A 26,309-nucleotide genomic window follows, 5' to 3' on the forward strand; every position below is an offset into this window, starting at 1 on the left:
AAAAGGTTTGGACGTGTAGAAAATGCAAACAAACACTTTGACATTTATTTCTTTGCAGATAGCATGAACCCGAGATAGTTCATGGTTTGGTCAACTTCATTTCATCCATTCCTGCATTTCAGGCCTGCAACATTTAAATAAAAACTTGAGATGCTAAAGCTTTTATGACGTTACAATGTTGCTGTTGCTTCTCTTAAGATGTTTTGGCATTGAAGACACTAGCAGATGAAGCATTTCAGATGTTATTTTCTCCCATTTTTCCCACAGACATGTCATAAGGTGTCCAACACTATGGGGTTGTTGTTACATTTTTTTTTTTATTTCAAAATGCTCCACACATTCTCTACTGGGGACAGGTCAGGATTGCTGGCAGGCCGGTCCAGTACCCGTACCATCTTCTTCTGCAGCCACGTCTTTGTAATGTGTGCAGAATGTGGTTTTGTATTGTCTTGTTGAAAAAATACATGGACGTCCCTGGAAAACACGTCATCTTGAAGACACATGTTGCTCTCAAATTTGAGTCTACTTACGTTAATGTTGCATCACAGAATCATGTATCACCTTTGCCAAGGAAGCTGACACAACGCTGTACTATGACAGAACTTGGCTTTTGGACTTGATGCTGATAACAGTCTAGATGTTCCTTTTAATCTATGGATCATGCAACGTCCATTTCTTCCTGAAAAGATCTGGAATACTGATTTATCTGACCACAGTACATGTTTCCACTGTGTGATGGTCCAACCCAGAAGCCTCTGAGCCCAGAGAAGTTGACACTGTTTCTGAACAGGATGAGGCTTCTTTTTGCACAGTAAATTTTTCAGTTGCATTTGTGAATGTAACTCCATGTTGCTGTAACAGACAAAGGTTTCACAAAGTAATTTCTTACCCATGCGGTTATATCAGCTATTGATGAATGATTGTTCTTGATGCAATGCCTTCTGAGGGATCAGAGATCATGGGTGTTCAGTTTAGTGACTGAAATTCCTCCAGATTCACTGGATCATTTAATGATATTAACCACTGTCAATAGAGAAATATGCAAATCCCTTCCCATCTTTCTTTGAGGAATATTTGTTTTTAAACATTTCAGTAACTTTTTAATTTTTATTGACAAAACTGCCCACCTTTGCTCCTCAAAGACTCAGCCTTTCGTGAACATCGCTGTTGTACCAAGTCATGATTTTGGTTACCTGTTGATGTCACCTGTTTGCAATAACATCATTATTTAATTCTCTTTTTTACCTCATTCCTAGCAGTGATTTAGTCCCATCTCAGTGTTTGTTTGTTTTTTTTTGGAACACATCTCAGGCCTGAAATGCAGGAATGGATGTATATTAAATGAAATAAAGTTGACCACACAAAACATGAAAGATCTGGGGTTCATACTGTCTGCAATGAAACACAAGCCAAAGTCAACGACAGGATCCCTGCAGGTTTTATCTTTGAACTTGTATTCTGCATTCTGCCCCAGACTTTTCCCATTTGGGGTTGTATTAAAGCTCATTTCATATCCCATATTAATAATTTCTTCACTGGGGTTGCTCCACTTTGTTTATTGTTATTCAGGTTTAATTGAAATGTTTCACTCAACGTGTGGTAGATTTTGACAGAATACAATGTTCTGAAAGTATTGATTTAAACCTTTTCAGGGCTTCAAGGGTTAAAATTATATTTGTCAAATGTTTACAACAGTTATATTGCATGAACATGCTAATACCCCAAACATATGACAGACATAATGTATTCTACACGTACACGTGCTCTCTGGTTGAAGTCAGGCTGTGACTCGGTTACCAAATATTTCTCCTTGTATTTGTAGTTCAACAATGAACCCACAGTGGACGTGGCAGAGCCGCAAGAAGTCCCTCTGTCACCAAGCTCGCACAAATGCTCATTTCACAACACTGCAGGGTTACAGTTCGCTTAGCAGATCCTGAGTGTGCCCACAGCTTTTGTTTTGTGTTGCTCAGATGAACATGGAACAAAAAAAAGCTTTTTTTTTTTTTTTTTTTTTTTTTATCTTTTCGGGAACATAAAGTGGGTCCAAGCTACAGGTCAAAAACTAGTGATGCAACACCTTTGAGTCCAACTTGTTAAGAAAAATGTCATGTTATCACACCATAAAGACGCAAAGGACCATCAAACATCTGCCAGGATACAAAACATTCTAGGTGCATTCGCACAGAGTCACCAGAAAGTTCCATTCTGCTCTTTGCCAGGGAAGGTTTTTTTCACCATGTTTCATCTGAATTTGTTGTAGTTACATGAACAGTGGCTGTTGGTGGGAAGTTCTGGCATTTGTACTCAGGAAATCCTTTGACAGCCTTTGACCATTTGTCACACTGAATATTATTGAAGTGAACCCTTCTAGCTGCTCATGTGGAGGTCAAACTCAAGTGATGAGATCCCGCCCCCATCGAACTAAACAAACACCATCCAAGAAATGTCACCGTACAGATAAAATAGTATGAGTCAAAACTACAGTGTCTTTTTTTTTTTTGAGGGAGATCCAAATACACAAAAATCTGTAACGGAAGATGTGTTGATTTGTTTAGAAAAATATGGATGTTTATTTCACCCAACTTTACAGGCATTATAATCCATTACCGTGATGTTAAACTCCGTCGATGTCAATGAAACACAATCTACATCCAAATATTAACGTTATATCTGTTAACAACACATTCATTCATTTCTCAGTTCCGCAAAGACACACATTAGAGTATTAATTTATCCTTTCAAACACTTGGTTAAGTGGGGTTCTATTCTGAACTCACAAAACAGTGATTTATACTTTATTTTTTTAAAGAATCTATTGAAAACAGACAGTCTACAAATCCCATCCAGTACAGACGTGTCCATAATACTGCTTCTAGAATAGCTTATTTACAGTCGTCTATTGGAAGCAAAGAAAAAAACCCGCCGTCACTAATCAAAAATTGATTTTAATTGATTGTGCTTTGTAACCCACAAAACCACTTTGGTTTTTTTTTTTGTTTTTTGTTTTTTTTAAAGAAATGGACTATCTGTCAGAGGCACCAAATCAAAGTGCTAATAACATCCATTTCGATTTCTCTCATCGAGATTCTATGTCTGAGCAGGACGGGGTGTACAAACGCTTCTTTTCTTTCAGTTCCTTATTTATAAAGTCATCACAGGTTCACCCGAGTTCATCACCCGCGGTGACGTTTTGTTGCACAACAGAAGTCACGGGGGACTCGGTCCATGTGTTTAACCATGCAAAGCCCTTTTAGAATTTGCCAGAAAAGGTCATCGATTAATTTCGGTGGACGAAAAGGGGGTTGGCAAAGCTTTAAAGACAAATGTCAGTGGTTTTGTCGCACTAAAACATACACAGCATGAGACTGTAGCCTGTGGTCAAATCAAGACAGCGGAAATAATAGTCAGCTAGTTAGCTGGATGATGCCACACCTATCCGTCCACACATGAAACAACCTTTTCTGGTTTCAGATGCAGTGTACAGTGTAGCTCGTTATTCCGGTCTCTCACAGTAAGTGGATGTTCCTTTCTCCTGCAGGAAGGTCAGTCAAATGATGTAAAGTCACCATCGTCCTACTCTAATCAAAGGCCAGAGTACCCACCGACTCTGGTCGAGCCCCCAGCTTCGCGCACCCCGCGGTGCAGTCCAGGTAGGCTGCTCCTACACAGTCACCTCAGTCTTGCTACCTGTGCGGTAGTGCTGCGGCTGTTGTTGCTGCTGCTGGTGGTGCTGAGGGATGTATTGGAGCTGCTCCACAGTGTGGGTCCGTCTGGAGGCAAACGCCTGCCTCTTAGATACTGTCTGGTTCATGACTAAAGTGTTGGTGTGCGCAGCACCTCCTGCTCCTGGTGCCGCACTGCTGTTGTTAGAGGCACTGGGATGGGAGTGCATTTGGTCATCTTGTAGCGATCCATAAGAGGTGTGGTTGGTATGAACACGTCCGTGTGCGAGATGGCTCGCGACATTGACTTGTCGCTGCCGTGAAATCCTCCGGAGACGCTGCTCACCATATCTCGCTTCAGCGACATCATGAACTTCTCTGGTGAAAGCAGAGGATCCTGGGACAGGAGGCGGTCTTGTGAATACAGGCGGTCTTGTGAGTAGAGACGATCTTGTGAGTAGTGGCGGTCTTTTGGGTAGAGGTGTTCCTGTGACAGCAGTCTGTCCTTGGAGTACATGCGATCCTTGGAATACAGGCGGTCTTGGGAAGTGTGTCGGTCCTGCGGCAAAAGACGTTCCTGGGATCGAAGACGTTCGGCGGACAGGAGCTGTTCATCTGACAGGATCCGACCTCCGTACGGGGACATACCATTAGAAGACATGTTGTAATCCTGGTGCAGGGCCCGCTGCGGTGAAAGGACACGATCCTGGGACATGGCCCTCTGGACCCGACGGGGCCTTTGCCTTTGCTGGGACTGCTGCTGTGAGGAGTGCGATTGGGGAGGGACCTGTGAGATGGAGGACTGCGGGGGCTGGTTCTGGAGCTGCTGCTGCTGTTCCCGGTGCTGCTGAGTAAAAGATAAATGACGTGGGTTTATTCAGAACCAAGGGGGTAAAAGGCTCTGTCACCCACTGCTACAGCGTCTAACAAATAACTGTGTGTGTGGGTTAATAAAGTGGGGCGTGGGGGTAATTATAGTTCATCTGCAAAATTTGCATAATTTACCGTTCCAGGGGACTATTTCCTCCAGTACATCAGAACCACTCTGCTACTCTGAATTTCTCTGTCAACAATGCATTTAATAGTAGAAGGCTTTTATTTTGATAGACCAGTAAAGGGCGTGTTGATTTTCACTGACAGCAGCTGAACACAGATTGGAATTAATTACTTGTAGAGAAAGTAATGACAAGAAACTCAGAGCAGCATGAGTTACAAATAAAGCATGACCACTGCAGAACAAAAAAGACAACATCCTGCCACTCTGGACCTGTGCGCACACGTTTCATGCACAGATTTTGCAAACAGGCAGGCTGGAGGCTTGGTGGCACGGTGACTTCTTGCGACTCCTGCAGGTGGTATTTTTTTTGTGATTCTGGTGCTAATCAGTTCTCTTCCAGCTTCAAAGTGACTTTTTTCGGTGAAGTTTGGTAGCATGCTGATGTCATCCAGTGAGAACACATTTTATCAGAATGCATAACTTGCTCCCAAATAAGCTCAGCATGCGCACTTTTAAGATAGCTTCATGCAAGATAGTCGACTTAGCTGCTTTCCCAAGCCACGGCTGAGTTAGGCGGCGATGTTCTGATTCACAGAAGACTGCTGGTAAAAAGAGTTTCAGGACAAAAACATAATCTGAACCCGAATCTTACCAAGCCTTCTGATGAGCAATACTTCAGAAACAGCGCAGAAGCTGGTTTGATCTAACTAGCCGGCAAGCTAGCTAGCGCAGTTACTAACCACATAATAAGAATTAATGCTCTGCATTGTTTAAGTCTCATCTTACAACTGACTGCAAAACTCACTGATTTTAGAACACTTTTAACTTGTGTAGAGCAGGAAATTTGTGTAGATTATGTCACAAAGTGAACTTGATTCAAAACACAAGTGCGAATTACCAGAACAAATGTACCTAACTGTACCTAACGAAGAAAAGTTAGACTGTACCTAAAGAAGAAACTTTAGACTGTACCTAATGAAGAAACGTTAAACTGTACCTAAGAAACGTTAGACTGTACCTAACGAAGAAATGTTAGACTGTACCTAAGAAACGTTAGACTGTACCTAACGAAGAAATATTAGACTGTACCTAAGAAACGTTAGACTCTACCTAATGAAGAAATGTTAGACTGTACCTAAGAAACGTTAGACTGTACCTAACGAAGAAACATTAGACTGTACCTAACGAAGAAATATTAGACTGTACCTAAGAAATATTAGACTGTACCTAAGAAATGTTAGACTGTACCTAACGAAGAAATATTAGACTGTACCTAACGAAGAAATATTAGACTGTACCTAAGAAACGTTAGACTCTACCTAATGAAGAAATGTTAGACTGTACCTAAGAAACGTTAGACTGTACCTAACGAAGAAACATTGACTGTACCTAACAAAGAAATATTAGACTGTACCTAACAAAGAAATATTAGACTGTACCTAAGAAACGTTAGACTCTACCTAATGAAGAAATGTTAGACTGTACCTAAGAAACGTTAGACTGTACCTAACGAAGAAACATTGACTGTACCTAACAAAGAAATATTAGACTGTACCTAACAAAGAAATATTAGACTGTACCTAAGAAACGTTAGACTCTACCTAATTAAGAAACGTTAGACTCTACCTAATTAAGACATGTTAGACTGTACCTAAGAAACGTTAGACTGTACCTAACGAAGAAACATTAGACTGTACCTAACAAAGAAATGTTAGACTGTATCTAAGAAACGTTAGACTGTACCTAATGAAGAAACATTAGACTGTACCTAATGACGAAATGTTAGGTTATACCTTCTTTAATGATGCTAATTAATGTAAATTACAATTAACTGAACTCAAATTTCTTCCCAGATTGACTAAATACACATACATGGATGGGTGACAGATTAACAGAAAACCCTGAATAAATGAGCAGACAAACATAAAGAATGCAGGCACACTGCATCGCAAAATTAAGCAGTTAACAGCCAGTCGTGCTCTGTGCCTTGAATAAAAATGCAACAACCACATCTCAACTCAGTTGAACAGCTATGGGAGCTTTTGGACTGAGGTGTGCTTCACCACCATCATCAAAACATCAAATTAGAGAATGTCTTTGGGAGAAATAGTTTTCCATCCCTCCTGGAGAGTTGCAGAGACTTGTGGAATCAATGCCTCGGCATACTGGTGCTGTTCTGGTTTCACGTAGAGAACTCAGACATTTATGTTGATTTCTTTGAATCTGTCACCATATGGCAGTGCTTTATAAACTGTATGGCCCAGTTCAGTAAACGTTATTCAGAGGCCAGGCGCTCTTATCACTCAGTGATTTCGAAAGTGGAGGGTGGGCGTCACGTAAAGAAGCTTCAGCATCATGTTTGGAAGAACTTATGAAAGCAAGCATTGCATTTGACACTTGCCATGTTCTTTACCACTATTAATTCAAGTTTTCAAGTTGTTGGAGACCAGATTCTGACAGACTAGTTCTTGACGTATCATCGCACTGCAGAGCCATGATTGTTGTAAAATTCCTCCTTTTGCAGAACGTTCAAATACCGTAATTTGTTTAGTGTTCAAGATCTTTTACCTTTCGTTCTTTCAGGTAAACATCTAGACACCACAGTATTCCCATGCTTGCCTCCGCGTCTTCCAGTGAGTTTTGGAATTGATTTTAGGACATTACTGGTAACCTTTAAAACACTTCATGGTTGGGTTCCCAATTGCATTCTAGACATGTCAGTCCACAACGGTACCAGTGGTAACTAAGGATTCTCTGAAGAGAACTAGTTCTAAAGACATCCACTCATCATCTCAGGTTACTGATTAAGGTCCAAGTCTCACAACCATACAGTAAGGCTGGAAGCATCACGGTCCTCTGGTACTGCTGGAGTGACTTTGGGTCAAATGAACTTTCACTTAGGGAGACAGATGATTACTTATTCCATGTCCCGACAGCCAGAGGCCACAGTCCTCTGCACCCCACCCCCATAGCCCTCTCTGCTGGTGGTGAACCCACAGGAGGGCGGGCCCTCCAAGTGGAGGAGTTTAAGTATCTCGGGGTCTTGTTCATGAGTGAGGGACGGATGGAGCATGAGATCAACAGATGGATCGGTGCAGCGTCTGCAGTGATGCGGTCGCTGTATCGATTTATCGATTGATCTACGTTCTGACCCTCACCTACAGTCATGAGATTTGGTTCATGACCAAATGAACAAGATCGCGTACAAGTGGCCGAGATGAGTTTCTTCCACAGGGTGGCTGGGCGCTCCCTTAGAGATAGGGTGAGGAGCTCGGTCACTCGGGAGGAGCTCGGAGTCGAGCCGCTGCTCCTCCATGTCGAAAGGAGCCAGCCGAGGTGGCTCGGGCATCTTTTTCGGATGCCGCCTGGACACCACGCTGGAGAGGTGTTCCGGGCACGTCCCATCGGGAGGATGCCCAGGCAAGACCCAGGACACGCTGGAGGGACTACGTCTTGCAGCTGGCTTGGGAACGCCTAGGGGTTGGTGTGTATGGATCGGGAGGTCTGGGCGGCTTTGCTTGAGCTGCTGCCCCTGCAACCTGACTCCGGATAAAGCGGAAGAAAATGGATGGATGGATGTGCTCAAATTAATTTCTGGAGAAACCTCTTGCAGTCTGCCATTATTTATTTATTTATTTTAAGTCTGTTGATGAAGTTGAACCTGATTTCATGTAATACTCAGATTGTCTTCAACACATGGCACCCTTTGCTGAATGGAAGTGGTACTACATGCTCACCTTGTTTCAACCACCAACTGTTTAGAATTATATCAATTCTGTACTTTTAAAAATGGACATTATATCATTAACTTTAAATAATACAATATCATGAATATTGATCCCCACCACCACAAAAAGCCAACGCAAACCTGGCAGAAAAAAATATGGCGGTAAGGAGCTTCATGTCTGCTTTTGTCTTTTTCCATCTTGATGATCTGGACCCCTCTGTTTTAGAACTGACTGTCACCTTTTAAAAGTCACTTTTCACACAACGCTGTCTCTGCTGGTTGCTGTCCAGACGCTGCCTTTGTTGTTGAGTGAGGTTAGAGTTTTGTGATAACCAATTCCTGTCCCTGCTGTGAGATCCTTGATGGCTCCACCCAACAACAACCTCCATTTGACAACAACTCGCACAGCGATGTGTGGATGGAGCGCGTACCAGACAAATAGCGCCCGGCGTCTGGAAACCGCTGACAGAACTGTCTGTATTGCTGCTGCACGTGTGTGTGTTTATCTCCAGGTTCATTAGCTAATTAGTCTGTGCCGGCATGGCCTCGGTTTTGTCTGTAACGTTGCATTTGTATACCCACCTGTTCTTGACTTATTTTGAGAACATGCAACGGCAGAGTGCCTCTCGCTGCCAGGTCAGGCAGGTGACGCTTCCGAGTGTAGTAATCTTCCACTTCTTTATCCGCTGCAGAGGACACATGGACACAAAAACACACAAGCAGGAGGGTGAGTGTTGGATTGACAGGTGGCGAACGCGGCTAGGTGTTAGAAGGCACGGGAAGTAATCAGACGGAGCTGGAGCGGAGAGCGTCAAACAAAATGCAGAGGACACAGTTGGTGTTCGCCTTTCCCAGCTCGCCAAGGGGGAGGAGAAAATGGAGAGAGACAGCATATTACATGCTCGGCACATAACATTCACACATCCAGGCTTCATCTGGGATTCTACAGGCGACGCAAACTGTGGGAGCGAACTTTTCAAAGGTCACACAGAAGTCTATAAACAAACACTGTGGTATTATACAGATGTGGAAGGAAGCACGCAGGCACCTCGTGTTACAACATGCTGCAAAGCTAATGACATCACCGCACAGTCACACTGAGGACTGCGAGTGTTTCACGTCCTCGAGTGGATGTTTTCACCCTCAGTCATGTCCACAAACAAGTACAGCATGCATTCCGAGCACATCGGAGGACAGGAAGACATTTCCAGAAACTGTTTTTGCTTGCGAACAGTCGCCTCGACTTCATGCCACAAACCCATGCATCAAGACTTCGTCTGTCATGACACAACCACACAAAGTGGGACACGTTTACACGATCTGTCTGACATCTCGTCACAACGATGAGGAATGCAGCATAAATCATTCAGAAAATGGAAACATTTAAAGTCCCTCCAAACTAAGAGGCCACGTCTTTATTCTTTCTGAGCACTAGTATGAATTATTAACTTGACGTCGTGAGTCAGAGGTGAATGCTGATGTGATTTATACAGTAAAAATAAATTACGGCGAGGAGACCTCTTCACCTTAATGCAAATTGACTCATTATAAGAGAATAAAAACAGGATGTTCCTTTTTGGAGGCACAATGGTCTTGAAGATGTAGGCATGATATTGCAAACTCAACCACATTATCATATTGGGAATGAATAACGTATGATGCATGCTGTCGTTCGCCGCGATGGGCGAAGTGCTTTTCTCCAGTTTGGTACCAATTTGCACTAATAAGCAGTGGCATTCTTCTCTGTTATTATTCCAACAATGAAAACACTTCTCTGTCTTCGCTCGAGCACAATCCAACATTATCTATCAGCAGTTGAGCAACAAAAAGAAACAGCACCCTTTTGGCTATTTGCTGCAACAAATAATTTGCTTTGGAAGCAGAAAAGACGGCGGTGAAAAAATGAAGGATGCTGCCGGAGGATGTGTTTCCATTTTAACATTATGTCTAAAGTACAGGCTGCTATCTTTGGCAATTCCTTTGGTTTTGTTCCCATCTATGCACAACTGTTATGTTAATTCTGAAGATGTTCTTCAAGCAGAAGAATGTGTTCTTTTTTTCTCCTAATATGTCTTAAATCACCGTGAATCCAACGAAGGATTCACCAGTTTGTTTCAAACGGTGCCTGGCAGCTCAGGCCGTAAGTCAACGTGGAATGAAAGTTGAGTTGTGGATCGTCATCCTTCACTTTGACTGTAAGCCAGCGGTGAAGTGGGGCAGCCACAATGAAATTACACAAGCCTTAAGGAATATTTGCGTTCCACTTAGAGAATACCACGAGACGGGACCTCATTATGCAGCAGAATCCAGCGTAGCATCCCTAAATCAATACCGAGCCGGGACAGGCACAAGAAGCCATCTAATGCACTTATACGATCCAAGAAAAAACGTGGCTGCAGCCTTTAAGTGGAGACGAGAGAAGTGTGAAATATCAATGACTCGGTGTCTTGAGATGACTAGGTTGGTTTTGTGAGAGATCAGAGTTGGGATTTTCTAAGGCCTTCTTTACCCACTTAAATGATCACGTAATTGGAAGTGTGAGCTGCAAATATATCCAGAAAATTGTGCATGAATATTTCTCTGTACAGCTGGACGTCCATGTGGATTGGGCCAATCATTTTCACAGATGACACATTTGGGAATCACTCGGTAGCTCCCGTTGAGGAGTCGGGAAAACACACTTTAATGCAGGATCATTATTATTTTTTGTCATGCAGGGCATCAGGGTGGGTGCCTTCTCTTGCATTAGTGCAGTAAACTTGGACCTACTGAGTCTCTTCAGGGACGAAAATCGGTTGAGGTCAGCTTTGACGGCCGCCTCGTAGGAGGGCGGCAGGTGAGACAGGCTCTGGAAGGAGCGTGAGAAAGACAGGTCGTAGGGTTCCGTCTGCGAGGTCAGGATGCCGCTTATCCGATTGTTTTCTGTAGACACATACAGACAGACAGGAAGGAAGAGAAAATATGGGCAGGATGGCTTCTTCCACCCCCCCACCACCAACCCAACAAAAAAAAGTTAGCCAGTGTTACACCCTCAGGCAGCCGCTATGGATCCCACCACCTGCCCAAGTAGAACAGGGACGAGTGAGCTGGTGGACAAGTTGGAGTTTTGGTCATGAAGGTGTTTCTCAGAGGCAGATCTGAAATCAGCTCATCACAACTTCGAAGAACTCTTTGGGTGAGAAGACCGACTTTGAAGTCATTAATCCCTTAAATCAGGATTTGTTTAGCGTAGCTGAGGAGAAAAACTGGAGGCAGGCGGCCAGCGCCGATCTATCAGGATACAAAACTCACTCACCAGTGTCTCCGTCGCTGCTCGTGTTTTAGCTAATGGCCTGTCAGTCACGCAGACTTTAATTTTCTTAAGTTGAGCATCTTTTGTACGGAACCAATTTCAGTAATCGAACTGTCCCGATTCCTGTTTGCATTAATTTAACATTAATTGAATTTTGTTGTCACAGTGCCGTTCCACAATTTGGTGTCATTGTACTCATACTCAATATTTGCATAAATAAATGAATAAAAACTTTTTAAAAAGGCAAAAAAGGAGACAGAATTGAAAGGCTTTTCCCCTAATCCTCTGAGAAACAAATAATTTCTGTGTACTTTTTGCCACACGATACTTCCGCTCAATAATCACAGCTCTCGCTATCACGTCTGTTAGCAAGAGGCTAATAAATCACATAGTTGTTCCTGAAACTGACCAACTGTTTTACTTGTGTTAGGACACCATCAAACAATTCCACAAAAACCATGGATATGTGGTGGGTAGACACAGTGCAGCAAACATATTAAACTAACATATTAAAATCGATGATTGTCTTAGCTAACATGACGTCATGTAGCTAACATGACGCTTCACCGCATTCTTTGCCTGCGAACGAAAGTACTTTTTAAAGATTGTAGTTGATATTTTAAGACTTGGAGTGGAATTTCTTGTGGTATGAGAATGACCTCAAATCTTTTATAGAAGATATTTTATTTTAAGAGCAGGTCACACAAGCTAAGCTATTATGCTACTGTACAAATGGACACACACACACACAAACCCAAGCTACCATGTTATCTGTATGTTTTTGCTTTTACAAGCATACTTGGTGTCAATCGTTCACATGCCAAAACATGTACTTTATAACTTTGGAGCGTGCCAGCCAGCTAGCTAGCTAGCTGTTTCAGCTTGCCTCAAGTCTTCATGCTAAGCTAGGCTAAAGCAGGCCTCCTTTATAGTCTATTCATTGGCTTCAAATTTTTTCCAAAATGTTTAAATGTTCCATTAAACTTTTGGTTATATGAAGAAGCTGCTCGTGAGCTCATTACAAAACCATATTCTGAGTAAAACATGCTAAAATACACTAGAATTACCCCTGTAGAGTCTGAATGTCTCCAAGAGTAAATAATTGATTATTGTTGTCTTTAAATGCAGCGTAAAGTTCACACAGCAGTGATTAGCTCCCTGCTAACCTATTGCATTTTTCAGTTTAATAATGATTTATTCATTTTCTGTGCTTTTGCGGCGGCGCTGAGCTTGAAGTCGAGGAACGAGACGACAGCGCTTCTGCCTCTGAGAAATGGCTGCGTGTCTCAAACTCCAGCTTGTTTGTGGCGCCGATGAGGGAGTGGGGGCGCCCGCAGCGGCGCCCGGACTTCACAGGTGACGAGGGTTTGACGAGAGGAAAGGACACACCAAACCACAGACATGTGCTGGACAGCAGCCCTGCTGGTGACAGGGTTGTGATGCAACCTGGGACGCTGCGCGGGAGCAGCACCTGCACCGTTTGTCGCTGATGCGTCGTGATATGATGCCAGGAAGGTCTTTGGACCAAAGCCCTCTTTTATTCTCGCCCCTCTCTTATTCGTTATCTCTGTGGTGCACATGTACATACACTGACACAAAACATCACATGGCAGCCTGTCCCATTCACGCCGTCTTGCTCGCTCTGTCAATCTTATCTGTCCTAGCATGCCGCCACCCACTTTTCTTCGCTCCTTAATTCTTTCTTGTCTGTCCCTATCTCCTTTTCTTTTTTACTCTTGCTCTATTTCGCTGCGAGCTGTGAGTCTGTCACGCAGTGCAGAGCAGCGGGCATGGGCGCGGCTCCGCGCCACACTCCAGATAAAAACAGGGCTTTAGTGGCTGCTGCAGGATGGAGGGAAGGAAGGGAAATAGGAGAGAGGAAGTGGGAGATAAGAAGGCTGGCTTTAATACTCGAAGAGAGACCAGGACAGAGAGGTGGTGGCAGGGCCGTGCAACAGCAGGGGGGGTCCAGGGAGCTGCAGGGAGGGAGTCTGAAGGATGTGAACGATCTGACTGAAACGCTGCATTGGTGAGGGAGGATCGAGTCAGAGAGCGCCATGCTGTTAGTGACGTCACTGCTGCATCACCACGCACACGACCACAGACCTGGGTCAAATAGTCTTTGCAAAACTTTCTCTTAAAGGTGTCACATTGTGCAAAATTAGTTTTCATCTACAGAATAATTTCGCTGGGATTTGGAGTTGAACATTCTTAAAGTGCCACAAGTGCACATGTGGAAGCGACACAAGAATAAGAATTTACGCCAGAGACGGCTCGTTTTAGACTTTTTTATCATATGTTGCAGAAATCCATATATGAACTAATGTTTCCCCTGCGAGACACGCCCACTGACGCAACCTGCACTCTGTGAGACACGCCCACTGACGCGACCTGCACTCTGTGAGACACGCCCACTGACGCGACCTGCACTCTGCGAGACACGCCCACTGACACGACCTGCACTCTGTGAGACACGCCCAATGACACAATCTGCACTCTGTGAGACACGCCCACTGAGCCGACCTGCACTCTGTGAGACACGCCCACTGAGCCGACCTGCACTCTGTGAGACACGCCCACTGACACAACCTGCACTCAATCAAATGGCATGATTTGCGGGCATGGGATGGATGTTTGTAAGCGGAGCATAAATAAGTAAATGAATTTTCCCTAAAAGACGCTAGATTAAGTAATTTGCACATGGCGGGAAGCTGAACGGCATCTTGTTCTCTTGAAGGGTGAATTATATTGTTTCCTTGTTTTTTTGTTTGTGTGCATATATATGTAGGTATCTTGTTTTGTCATGTTATTGTATTCAATTAACTATTTAATTAAAAACTGTCCAGTTTATGTGGAATAAAAATCACTAGATTTGTTGGTAGTTGCAAGATTAGATTTTTAGTCAGCGACAAAGTTACGAAATTTGCAAAAAAAAAAAAAAAAAAAAAGAGCGGGCACAAAACAGTTTGTTTATTAATGCATATTTGCATCTTTGCATTATTGCAGTCTGCATGCCGCAGAGCTTTACCACCCCAGAACAGATGGTGGCACTATACTTTGCTGCAATTGCTAAACATTTCTAGCATTAGTCATTAGCTTGACTACATTACCTCACTTATTTCATATAAATTTGAAAGGACATTTACCGATACAAGTTTTTTTGTGTCAACCTTAAAGGTAACTTTAAAGAGTAGAAGAAATAACAGCAAATGCTATTTAAATCAGGTCTGAAAACACATGAAATATTAAGGGGTGAACAAACGGGAGCGTGGAGAGGAAAGGGTTCGGTTTGGGACATTTGATGTGTGCTGGAAGGCAATGAATGTGATTTTACACTAAATTAAATAAATGTATGACTTACCGCGTCTCAAAGATCGGTGAGCTACCAAAACCCAAGTGAGAAACAAATATTTCAGAAACACAGAACTGAGATCACAGCTAAAAAAATTCCCCTCATAACAGAAATCCTAAGGCACATTTCTGTGTAAGATTGCACATTTTCTACTTGCGATTTGCAATCCCCCCGTCCCCACCCCCCTTGTTTTAGTCACAGACCAGCAGGGGGGCTTGTGGCTTTGGGTCTTATCTCCAAAAATACACGGCACACAGAAATTTGGAGTCTTTGAAGCCTGCGATCAGTGTGTCGGTCAGGCGTGTTGTTGAAATGGATTTTTCATGTTTCCTGTCGATCTCAGCTGCATTCCTCCACAAGTGAGGTTTCCTTTTCCTGCACGTGTGTTTGTGTGAAATGGACAACGCAGTCAGTTATGGCCATGAAAGAATTCCAGTGCAGCCACCGACTGCCTGAAATCCTTTGTTTTGTAGTTAAAGACTTTCTTCCTCAAAAGAGAACGTCAGAGGAACTTAATAAATACACTCGGTGGTCAGTGTTCATCTTCTGGCTTCCGTTTCACCCTTTTATCTCCGTCTGCGTCTACCGTACGGTCGCCTACATCTCTTCACATCTGCCAGACGGCGTCCTCGGAACACCGAAACACTTTGAACAAACAGCTGAATGACGCATTAATAAAACAGATTCTTCCTGATGCTCCTCCTGGGGAACATGAGGTCCTAGTAATAAATTTAGTTCTGGGGATAACAGCAGAGGATGTGGTGGGTTTTACACGCTCTGTCAACCAGAGGACAGGATAACCTCAACAGAACATTAAGTCAGTCCTGAGCCAAATGTATTTCCTTTAAAAAAAAAAAAGAAAAAAAGAAAAAAGGAAAGACACTCAGAAAAGTGTGCATGACTATGGGATGTGACACTTCCATGAAGCATCGTAGTCAAGACTTAAGCCCTGGAAGGCTTTGATCTTCAAGGTGCAGGCATAGGTTTCGACAACCAACGCCCAGGTCTACGCTTTGACCCCACAAGGGCAAGACTTTGACCTCCAAGGCTTTGACCCCTAAGGCCCAGGTCTATGCTTTGACTCCCAAAGCCCAGACCCAGGGTTTGAAAACCAAGGCCTTGAACACGGCTTTGACCCACATGGCCAAGGCATAGATTAAAAAAAGAAAAGATAGAAAATGGATTGTACAAAAACACAAAAAGAGACAAACTTCATGGATCTTTATCCGAGATGTGGCATATTATGTAACTTCAAGAACTACAGTTATTTCCAGTAAATGTTGTATACACATTCTTCTTTATCTTTCGGCTGTTCCCGTTAGGGGTCGCCACAGCAGATCAATCGTTTCCATCTCACCCTGTCCTCTATCTTCCTCTGTCACACCAACCACCTGCATGTCCTCTCTCAGCACATCCATGAACCTCCTCTTTGGTCTCCCTCTTCTCCTCCTGCCTGGTGGCTCCATCCTCAGCATCCTTCTCCCTATATACCCTGGGTCCCTCCTCTGCACATGTCCAAACCATCTCAATCTCGCCTCTCTGACTTTGTCTCCAAACCGTCCCACCTGAGCTGTCCCTCTGATATGTTCATTCCTAATCTTGTCCATTCTTGTCACTCCCAAAGAGAATCTCAACATCTTCAGCAAAGCCACCTCCAGCTCTGCCTCCTGTCTTTTTGTTAGTGCCACTGTCTCTAAACCATACAACATAGCTGGTCTCACTACTGTTTTGTAAACTTTCCCCTTCACTCTTGCTGATATTCTTCGGTCACAAATCACTCCTGCTACCTTTCTCCACCCACTCCACCCTGCCTGCACTCTCTTCTTCACCTCTCTACCACACTCTCCATTACTTTGAACAGTTGACCCCAAAAATTTAAACTCATCTACTTTCACCACTTCTACTCCTTGTAACTGCACTATTCCACTGGGCTCCCTCTCATTCACACACATGTACTCAGTCTTGCTTCTACTGACTTTCATTCCCCTTCTCTCCAAAGCATATCTCCACTTCTCCAGACTAGACTCAACTTGCTCTCTACTCTCACTACAGATCACAATGTCATCTGCAAACATCATAGTCCATGGGGACTCCTGTCTGATCTCATCTGTCAACCTGTCCATCACCACTGCAAACAAGAAAGGACTCAGAGCTGATCCTTGGTGTAATCCCACCTCCACCTTGAATGAGGCTGTCATTCCGACTGCGCATCTCACCGCTGTCACACTATTCTTGTACATGTCCTGCACTACCCTAACATACTTCTCTGCCACTCCAAACTTCCTCATACAATGCCACAACTCTTCTCTTGGCACCCTATCATAAGCTTTTTCTAAGTCCACAAACACACAATGTAACTCTTTCTGTTTTCTGTACTTTTCCAACAGTATTCTCAGCGCAAACATTGCATCTGTAGTGCTCTTTCTCGGCATGAAACCATATTGCTGCTCACAGATCTTCACCTGTTTTCTAAGCCTAGCTTCTACTACTCTTTCCCATAACTTCATGCTGTGGCTGATCAGCTTTATGCCTCTGTAGTTACTGCAGCTCTGCACATCACCCTTGTTCTTGAAAATAGGAACCAGCACACTTCGTCTCCACTCCTCAGGCATCCTCTCACTTTCCAAGATTTTATTAAACAATCTGGTTAGAAACTCTACTGCCATCTCTCCTAGACATTTCCATGCCTCCATTGGAATGTCATCTGGACCAACTGCCTTTCCACTCTTCATCCTCTTCATAGCAGCCCTCACTTCTTCCTTGCTAATCTCTTTTACTTCCTGATTTACTCTCACCACATCATCCAGGCCTTTTCTCTCGCTCATTTTCTTTATTCATCAACTCTTCAAAATATTCCCTCCACCTTCTCAGCACACACTCCTCACTTGTCAGCACATTACCATGTGCATCTTTTACCACCCTAACCTGCTGCACATCCTTTCCAGCTCTGTCCCTTTGTCTGGCCAATCGGTACAAGTCCTTTTCTCCTTCCTTACTATTCAACTTCTTGTACAGCTCGTAATATGCCTTTTCCTTTGCTTTTGCCACTTCTCTTTTCACCTTACGCTGCATCTCCTTGTACTCCTGGCTACTTTCTTCGTCTCTCCGACTATCCCAAAACTTTTCGCCAACCTCTTTCTCCTTATGCTTTCCTGGACCTCTTCATTCCACCACCAAGTCTCCTTGTCTTCCTTCCACTGTCCAGATGTCATACCCAGTACTGCCCTAGCTGTCTCCCTCACCACATCTGCAGTACTTTTCCAGTTGTCCAAAATTGCTTCCCCTCCAACTAGTGCTTCTCTCACCTGCTCGCTAAATTTCACACAACAGTCTTCCTCCTTCAGCTTCCACCATCTGATCCTTTGTTGAGCTCTCACTCTCTTCTTCTTCTTTACCTCTAAAGTCATCCTACAAACAACCATCCTATGCTGTCTAGTGACACTCTCTCCTGCTACCACCTTACAGTCTGTGATTTCTTTTAGCTTGCATCTCCTATAAAGAATGTAGTCCACCTGTGTGCACCTTCCTCCACTCTTATATGTTACCCTGTGCTCCTCCCTTTTCTTAAAGTAGGTATTCACCACAGCCATTTCCATCCTTTTTGCAAATCACTACCATCTGTCCTTCCCCATTCCTATCCTTGATACCATATCTACCCATTACTTCCTCATCACCTCTGTTCCCTTCACCAACATGCCCATTGAAGTCTGCTCCTATCACCACTCTTTCATGCTTGGGCACACTCTCCACCACCTCATCTAACACACTCCAGAAATCTTGTTTCTCCTTCATCTCACAACCTACCTGTGGGGAATATGCACTGATGATATTCATCATCACCCCTTCAATTTCCAACTTCACACTCATCACCCTGTCAGACACTCGCTTAACCTCCAACACACCTTTAACATACTGTTCCTTTAAAATGACCCCAACACCATTTCTCTTCCTGTCCTCACCATGGTACAACAACTTGTACCCACCGCCGATGCTCCTGCTCTTACTTCCCTTCCACTTGGTCTCTTGCACACACAATATGTCTACCTTTCTCCTCTCCATCATATCAGCCAGCTCTCTCCCTTTACCAGTCATACTACCAACATTCAAAGTCCCCATTCGCATTTCCACCCTTCTAGTTTTCTTCTTCTCCCGCTGTTCGTGGCAACGTTTTCCTCCTCTTCTTCGTCGTCGTCTTCGCCCAGCAGTAGCCCAATTTCCACCGGCACCCTGTTGGGCAATAGCACCGGTGGCAGACGTTGTTAACCCGGGCCGCGACCGATCCGGTATGGGAATTCGTTTCTGAGTCTGCATAGTTGGGTTGGCTTGTTTTACGTCGGATGCCCTTCCTGACGCAACCCTCCTCATTTATCCGGGCTTGGGACCGGCACTCAATGTACTGGCTACACACCCCATGTGGCTGAGATGTTGTATACACATTGTACAGGTTGTATTTTCCATCCATCCATCTTCTACCGCTTAGTCCAATTAAGGGTCGCGGGGGGCTGGAGCCTATCCCAGCAGTCATAGAGCGTGAGGCGGGGTACACCCAGGATAGGACGCCAGTCTGTCGCAGGGCCACAAACAGACAAACAAACACAGACACACACACCTACGGACAATTTTAAAGACTCCAATCCACCTAACCCGCATGTCTTTGGATGTGGAAGGAAACCGGAGCACCCAGAGGAAATCCATGCAAACTCCACACAGAAAGGCCACGGGAATTGAACCCACGACCTTCTCGCTGTGAGGCAACAGTGCTAACCACTAAGCCAACGTGCTGCCCAGGTTGTATTTTAAAATAACAAAATTCCATATTTCTTGAAAATGCTTTGAATTTTCTTGAGATGACCAAGGCTTTAAACATTCAAGGCTTGAAGAAAAAAATTTACCTCAAGGTGCCGTCAGGCCAAGAATCAAGGGGCTATAAACCCGGCGGGGAGATCGGAGTGGAGATCTACTGTCAAGGTTTATTTTATTTTCTGTATGTTATTGGTTGGATCAAAAATGAGAGTAGCTGAATTGCGCTCCTGCTTGTTTTTCTTACCATTCTTGGGTGTGCGTGTGGGGCTACCTAAAGCCACATGGTTAAAGTTGTGCTGATGGGTACCTGAAATGACAAAAGCAGTGAAAGAGATCCTTTCAGTGTGCGTGAGGAGACCTCCGTATCAGATCCAGGACACCGTCAGCCACGCCATGCTGACAATTAAAGGGATAAATCACCAAGATGCTGTAAAAGACGCCTTTTGGTGCCATTGTGAGATACGATTTTTACATTTCATAAAATTTACTGCTTGTATCGAAATCTTTATATTTTTAAAATTGACATTTATGGCGTAAATCTCTTGAGATCAACACGCTGCACTTGCTGGCGTGCTGAATTAGCGGGTGAAATATCCCTTTAATTTCTTCAGATTAAGCAGACGGGTTTATTAAAGAGAGATGAGAGAGACTGAGGGAGGAGTGAATCGAGGGGAAGTTGGCTGTAACCTCGATGCTAACGCGCCAAACATCTTCCCATCAAACAGAATCCACAAAGTACATTAGCAAGTTGAAGAATAACGTCGGCGTCACTCGTACAAAATTCATCACCTCCTGTTCTGGAATACGCAGCCACTCAGATTCCTTAGAATTTGTGGAAAAAAAGAGGAAAAGACACAAGCAGCACAAGAGTCTTCGTCCAAACATCAGGTATTCATGTGCTTCAATATCAAAACAATCTTGTATATTAAAAACACAGCTGTGTGAATTCCACAGTCCAACAAAGGGGGGCGTCTTAACATTTATTTTACCATCTAGAACACCTTGATTTTGTACATTAGTTTTTTTTTTACGACATGAATGCCTCCTAAATTAATTATGTATGTTAATTTGCCACCAGGGTGTTGTGAAAGTGTAGTGACATGGACCCACAACAGGGGGCGCAAATGAACAGCCAATAGATGAGCCAAAAAGTAACAATTTAATGTTGTGAAGGTGCACAACGAATATACAAACAATCTCAGTATCTGATAACAGTCAATCCACAAAGGTGACGTGTGGGCAGGCTCGAGGATAGAAGACGTCTGTCCTGAGAAGAGCCGGAACCACACGATTTCCGCCGCCACCGAACCTGGTGAATACTGGAGCCGCCAAGTCCCGAATTCTCAGGTGATCACCGTCCCCGACTGTCGAATCTGGTACTGCTGGCGAAAAGCAAAGACAGTCAAGTGTGGGTGTGTGTACACCCCGTAACAACAACGGTGGGAATGCCACCTCCACCTCTAACACACACTCGTGCAGCGTCTGTTTAACCACTTATCTGACGGGACGTAGGACGAAACAGTCGTGACCCACGCCGGTCCTCTGGTTGACAGCTGCAACACAATAGCTCTTGAAATCACTGAATGCTGGCAGAGAAAGTTACCTCCATAGAAGTACGATATCTCGGCGATGAGGTGGAGATGACGTCTGGGTTTTATGGAGTGAGATGATGAAGAATGAGTGACAGCTGTCAGGAAATAATGAGTGACAGCTGTCACTCCCGGCTGTGTCCGTGGCGGCAGCGCCCTCTCGTGCCTGAAGCCCGCACTTCAGGCAGTGCGCCCTCTGGTGGTGGGCCAGCAGTACCTCCTCTTCTGGCGGCCCACACAACACAGGAGACATTTCAAAGATGCAGAATTGTACATCTCTGGTTCTGTGGGACTTCACTGTACACGAGGTTTATCGTGTTTTATATAGTTTGTCAGAATCTACAGTTCAGTTTGGGGGAGCGGCTGATATCGTCTGCTACCTGGAAGCACTGAATCAAACGCCTATGAAATCTCACACCCGGGCATTATCCACGTGTCCTGCTAGTGTGTGTGTGTATAATGGAAAAAAGCAATCTGTTTAGAGTGTTTTTTGTAAACATAATTAATGTTCCGGTTCGTTCCTACCTACCAAAAGTAGCCGCCTCTCTTTGGCCAAACCTGGGCGTCGCCTTGTCCTCCTCTAGCTGCTGGAGACAGTGAGGCGCCACATGGTCACCGTGTCGTAACTGAGCGTCCCTCAGACTGAAAACATTACAGCCCATCTACAGTGGGGAAAATAAGTATTTGACCTCCTGTCAGTTTTGCAGGTTTTCCCACCTACAAAGAATGTAGAGGTCTGTAATTTTTATCGTAGGTACACTTCAACTGTGAGAGACAGAATCATTGTATGATTTTTAAATAATTAATTTGCATAAAATAAGTATTTGACCCCCAAGAACAGGGGTGGCTGAGTTCGGTCCTTGAGAGCCACCTTCCTGACACTCTTAGTTGTCTCCCTGCTCCAACACACCTGAATCCAATGAAAGACTCGTTAACAGACTTTTAATGAGCCTTTCATTGGATTCAGGTGTGTTGGAGCAGGGAGACAACTAAGAGTGTCAGGAAGGTGGCTCTCGAGGACCGAACTTGGCCACCCCTGCCCTAGAAAAACAGAGCTTAACAATTGGTACAGAAACATTTGTCTGCCATTACAGAGGTCAGACGTTTCCTGTAGTTCTTGACCAAGTTTTCACACAATGCAGCAGGGATTTTGGTCCATTCCTCCATACAGATCCTCTCCAAATCTTGCAGGTTTGGAGTTTCAGCTCCCTCCAAAGATTTTCTATTGAGTTCAGGTCTGGAGACTGGCCAGGCCACTCCAGGACCTTGAAATACTTCTTACGGAGCCCCTCCTTAGTTGTCCTGGCTGTGTGTTTGGGGTCATTGTCATGCTGGAAGACCCAGCCATGGCCCATCTTCAATGCTCTTACTGAGGGAAGGAGGTTGTCTGGCAAAATCTCACAATACATGACCCCATCCATCCTCCCTTCAACACGGTGCAGTCGTCCTGTCCCCTTTGCAGAAGAGCACCCCCAGAGTATGATGTTTCCACCCCCATGCTTCACGGTTGGGATGGTTTTCTTGGGGTTGTTCTCATCCTCTAAACATGGTAATTAGAGTTGATTCCAAAAAGCTCTATTCTGGTCTCATCTGACCACATGACCTTCTCCCATGCCTCCTCTGAATCATCCAGATGGTCACTGGTGAACTTCAAATGGGCCTGGACATGTGCTGGCTTGAGCAGGGGGACCTTGCTGCCCTGCAGGATTTTAAACCATGACAGCATCATGTGTTACTAATGTAATCTTTGTGACTGTGGTCCCAGCTCTCTTCAGGTCATTGACCAGGTCCTCCTGTGTAGTTCTGAGCTTTCTCAGAATCATCCTTACCCCACAAAGTAAGATCTTTCATGGAATCCCAGACCGAGGGAGATTGACAGTCATCTTGTGTTTCTTCCACTTTCTAATAAATAATCATAACAGTTGTTGTCTTCTACCAAGCTGCTTGCCTGTTGTCCTGCAGTTCATCACAGTCTTGTGCAGGTCTACAGTTTTGTCCCTGGTGTCCTTAGACAGCTCTTTGGACTTGGCTATGGTGGACAGGTTGGAGTGTGATTGATTGAGTGTGTGAACAGGTGTCTTTTATACAGGTAACAAGTTCAAACAGGTGCAATTAATACAGCTAAAGAGTGCAGAATAAGAGGGCTTCTTAAAGAAAATTAACAGGTCTGTGTGAGCCAGAATTCTTGCTGGTTGGTAGGTGTTCAGATACTTATATCATGCAATAAAATGCAAATTAATTATTTAAAAATCATACAATGTAATTTTCTGGATTTTTTTTTTTTTTTTAAGATTCTGTCTCTCGCAGTTGAAGTGTACCTACAAGAAAAATTATAGACTTCTACATTCTTTGTAGGTGGGAAAACCTGCAAAACTGACAGGGGGTCAAATACTTATTTTCCCCACTGTAAGTCTCACGAAGTAAGCGTGCCTCAACTCATTTCCTAATACCCAGAACCAAACCAAGAACTGACACCCAGTCAGGAAAATATGCATGATCAATTATCAAATTCAGCTAACGTGGCCTGTTACACTGTTAAACCAAACACTCCATTTTAATACAATAATTAAGTTCATGTAACTCAAACTTTGAAAAAAGTTATAGTCTCTCATTTCCATTAATTAACTTACTCAAAAAATGATTTTTTGTCATAATAACGCATTTAAAGTTTTGGGCATTTAAGTGTTGATGATGTATTTCCAGTGCATTCCATTCACTCATTTTAAACTGAGTTTATGTAACGGAGGCCAGCAGGTGCTCGCAGTGCAGATGTAGTTAATAATACCTCACTCCCAACAGCTCAAAGGAATTCTCTGGTCACAAGGTCAGAGCTCTGGGTTTTAGCCTTCTGGGTATAGAGAGTCCGACGTCCATGCTGAGATCCTGATTTCGCGTCCCAAGGGGAGCGAATGGGCGAAGTCGTAACAACACAACGCAGAGTCCACATGTAAACCAAAGAATGCATCAAAAAAAATTTGAAAGCATAACTAGATTTACATAAGTTTAATTAACTATAAATTGATAAGTTATTAAAACTTTAACAATTAAATTTTTGAAAATGATTTTATATACTTTTATTGGGAGGAGGCCCCGGGGAAGACCCAGGACACGCTGGAGGGACTATATCTCTCGGCTGGCTTGGGAATGCCTTGGGGTTCCCCCGGAGGAGCTGGGGGAGGTGTGTGTGGATCAGGAGGTCTGGGCGGCTTTGCTTGAGCTGCTGCCCCCGTGACCCGACTCCGGATAAAGCAGAAGAAAATGGATGGATGGATTTTATTTAAGTTGGCAAACTCAAATGTTTAAGGAAATCAGTTTCCTCAAATGGTTTGAGTTCAACTAACTCATTGAGTTTTACAGTGTAGCTTTAGCTAGCTTATAGCTTCAACAAGCAGGTGTGTTTGTGCCCTTGCATCACCCCTTTACCCATTTCTGGGTTGTTTGGGAGTCAGACGGCGTCAAGCACTGCCAACACGGCAACATCCAAAACCAGCCCAGTTGGACTTCAACCCTGTTCTTCAGAAAACCTCTGGGTGACGTCACTGAGCGTTTATCTAGTATGTCTGTGCTCAGAACCCACCGGACGTCACATTGACCCGTAGCTTCAAGCCCCGCCCATTTGGCTAGCTTGCTGCCCACATCGATCCGCGGCGTCTCGTGCATGAGGATGTTGTAATGACCCTCTGTGTCCTACCCAGAGAATAAACAATACTTTGTACCAATCATCCCTCCGTCCTTCTGTGCAGGAGAGTTTGCGGCTGATGGGGCATGAGAGGAATGTGTGAGGCGGCAGTGCATCGCTCGGCCGGGCGCCGCAGCGTGGAGGTGCTCGAGTTGAACGATGGGACCTTTAGTGAGCCCGTTGTGCTGAGAAAGCTGATGAATGACAGCTCTTCTCAGCAGTGTGCAGGAACGCGCGTGTGGACGTCAGTTTGTATGTTTGGATGTGAGGAGGCAGCGATAGATGGAGGCCCCGTCGTACACCGTCGCCCTGCGACACTTTCATTTGCTGTCTGCTGCTGTGCTTGTTTAAAAATGCATTAGAGCCAACTGCTGAAACATCCATTTACATCTGTCACAGACGAGAAAGCGGAGGGGGCGGGCCCACGCCTTCACACCGCGATGTTCAATATTTGCTTGTGTGATGGAGATAGACGAGATGAGTCGTCTGTTCCATCACTACCCCCCCCCCCCCCCCCCCCCCCCCCCCCGTATAAATGCTTAACAAGAGATTATTTGAGGGAAAAATTTGAAGACATCTGATGCAGTTTCTCCTGAATATTTTAAATGAAATAATCCACACGACTGAAATATTAATACGTTGAGGTTTAGTTCGTCCACACCGCTGTAGCATGAGGGTCCATTAACCCGGAAAATGAAGAGTCTCAGCACCAATATGAATCTCCTACTCACCAACACTATATGAGCTGAATTATCAATTATTATAACAAACACATTTTGAAAGAGGCAACAAATTTCTGGTAAATTACCAGAAACGTTCCAGTGGAATTGAAGTTTGGAAATTTTGGCCATTTTTGAATAATCTCCACTATTCATTGATGGAAATGAATGGGAATTATCTCGAAATTTGGGGAAATGAACAAAACTGTAACAAAAACAAACGTTTTGTTTAGTTCTCATAATAAAAAAAAAATCAGTTTGATTCCATTTGTAAATAGAACATTAACTGAGTCTTTCATTGAACACACACACACACACACAAAAATGAATGTTGAATAAAATAAAGGTATTCCTTCTGGGCCCCCCCACAGAGGAATACAGTGCCTGGCCTGCAGGGGGCGTGGCCCCAGTGAGTCACGTGCTGTGTGCATGTGAGTGAGGGATGCAGGGTGCAGTGAAAAAACTCAACTGAATTTGCATTAAATC

General features: G+C 44.1%; 1 protein-coding gene and 1 long non-coding RNA gene across 2 annotated transcripts in view; one reads left to right on the forward strand and one right to left on the reverse strand.

Moving 5' to 3' along the window:
* The first annotated feature begins 319 nt into the window (after positions 1–319).
* Positions 320–9,285, forward strand: LOC117530871. Its single transcript, XR_004566463.1, has 3 exons — positions 320–485; positions 3,592–3,597; positions 9,274–9,285. It is a non-coding gene; the product is annotated as an uncharacterized LOC117530871 (long non-coding RNA).
* LOC117530869 (protein shisa-6) overlaps positions 2,550–26,309 on the reverse strand; it is a 184,729-nt gene continuing 160,969 nt past the window's right edge. Inside the window, 6 exon segments of the mRNA XM_034193817.1 lie at positions 2,550–3,897; positions 3,900–4,509; positions 8,972–9,075; positions 11,159–11,311; positions 15,043–15,063; positions 20,081–20,143. Coding sequence (XP_034049708.1) covers positions 3,665–3,897; positions 3,900–4,509; positions 8,972–9,075; positions 11,159–11,311; positions 15,043–15,063; positions 20,081–20,143 — 1,184 coding nt within the window. The 3' untranslated portion in view covers positions 2,550–3,664.

Source organism: Thalassophryne amazonica, chromosome 18, assembly GCF_902500255.1.
Source record: "Thalassophryne amazonica chromosome 18, fThaAma1.1, whole genome shotgun sequence".
NCBI classification, from domain to species: Eukaryota; Metazoa; Chordata; class Actinopteri; order Batrachoidiformes; family Batrachoididae; genus Thalassophryne; species Thalassophryne amazonica.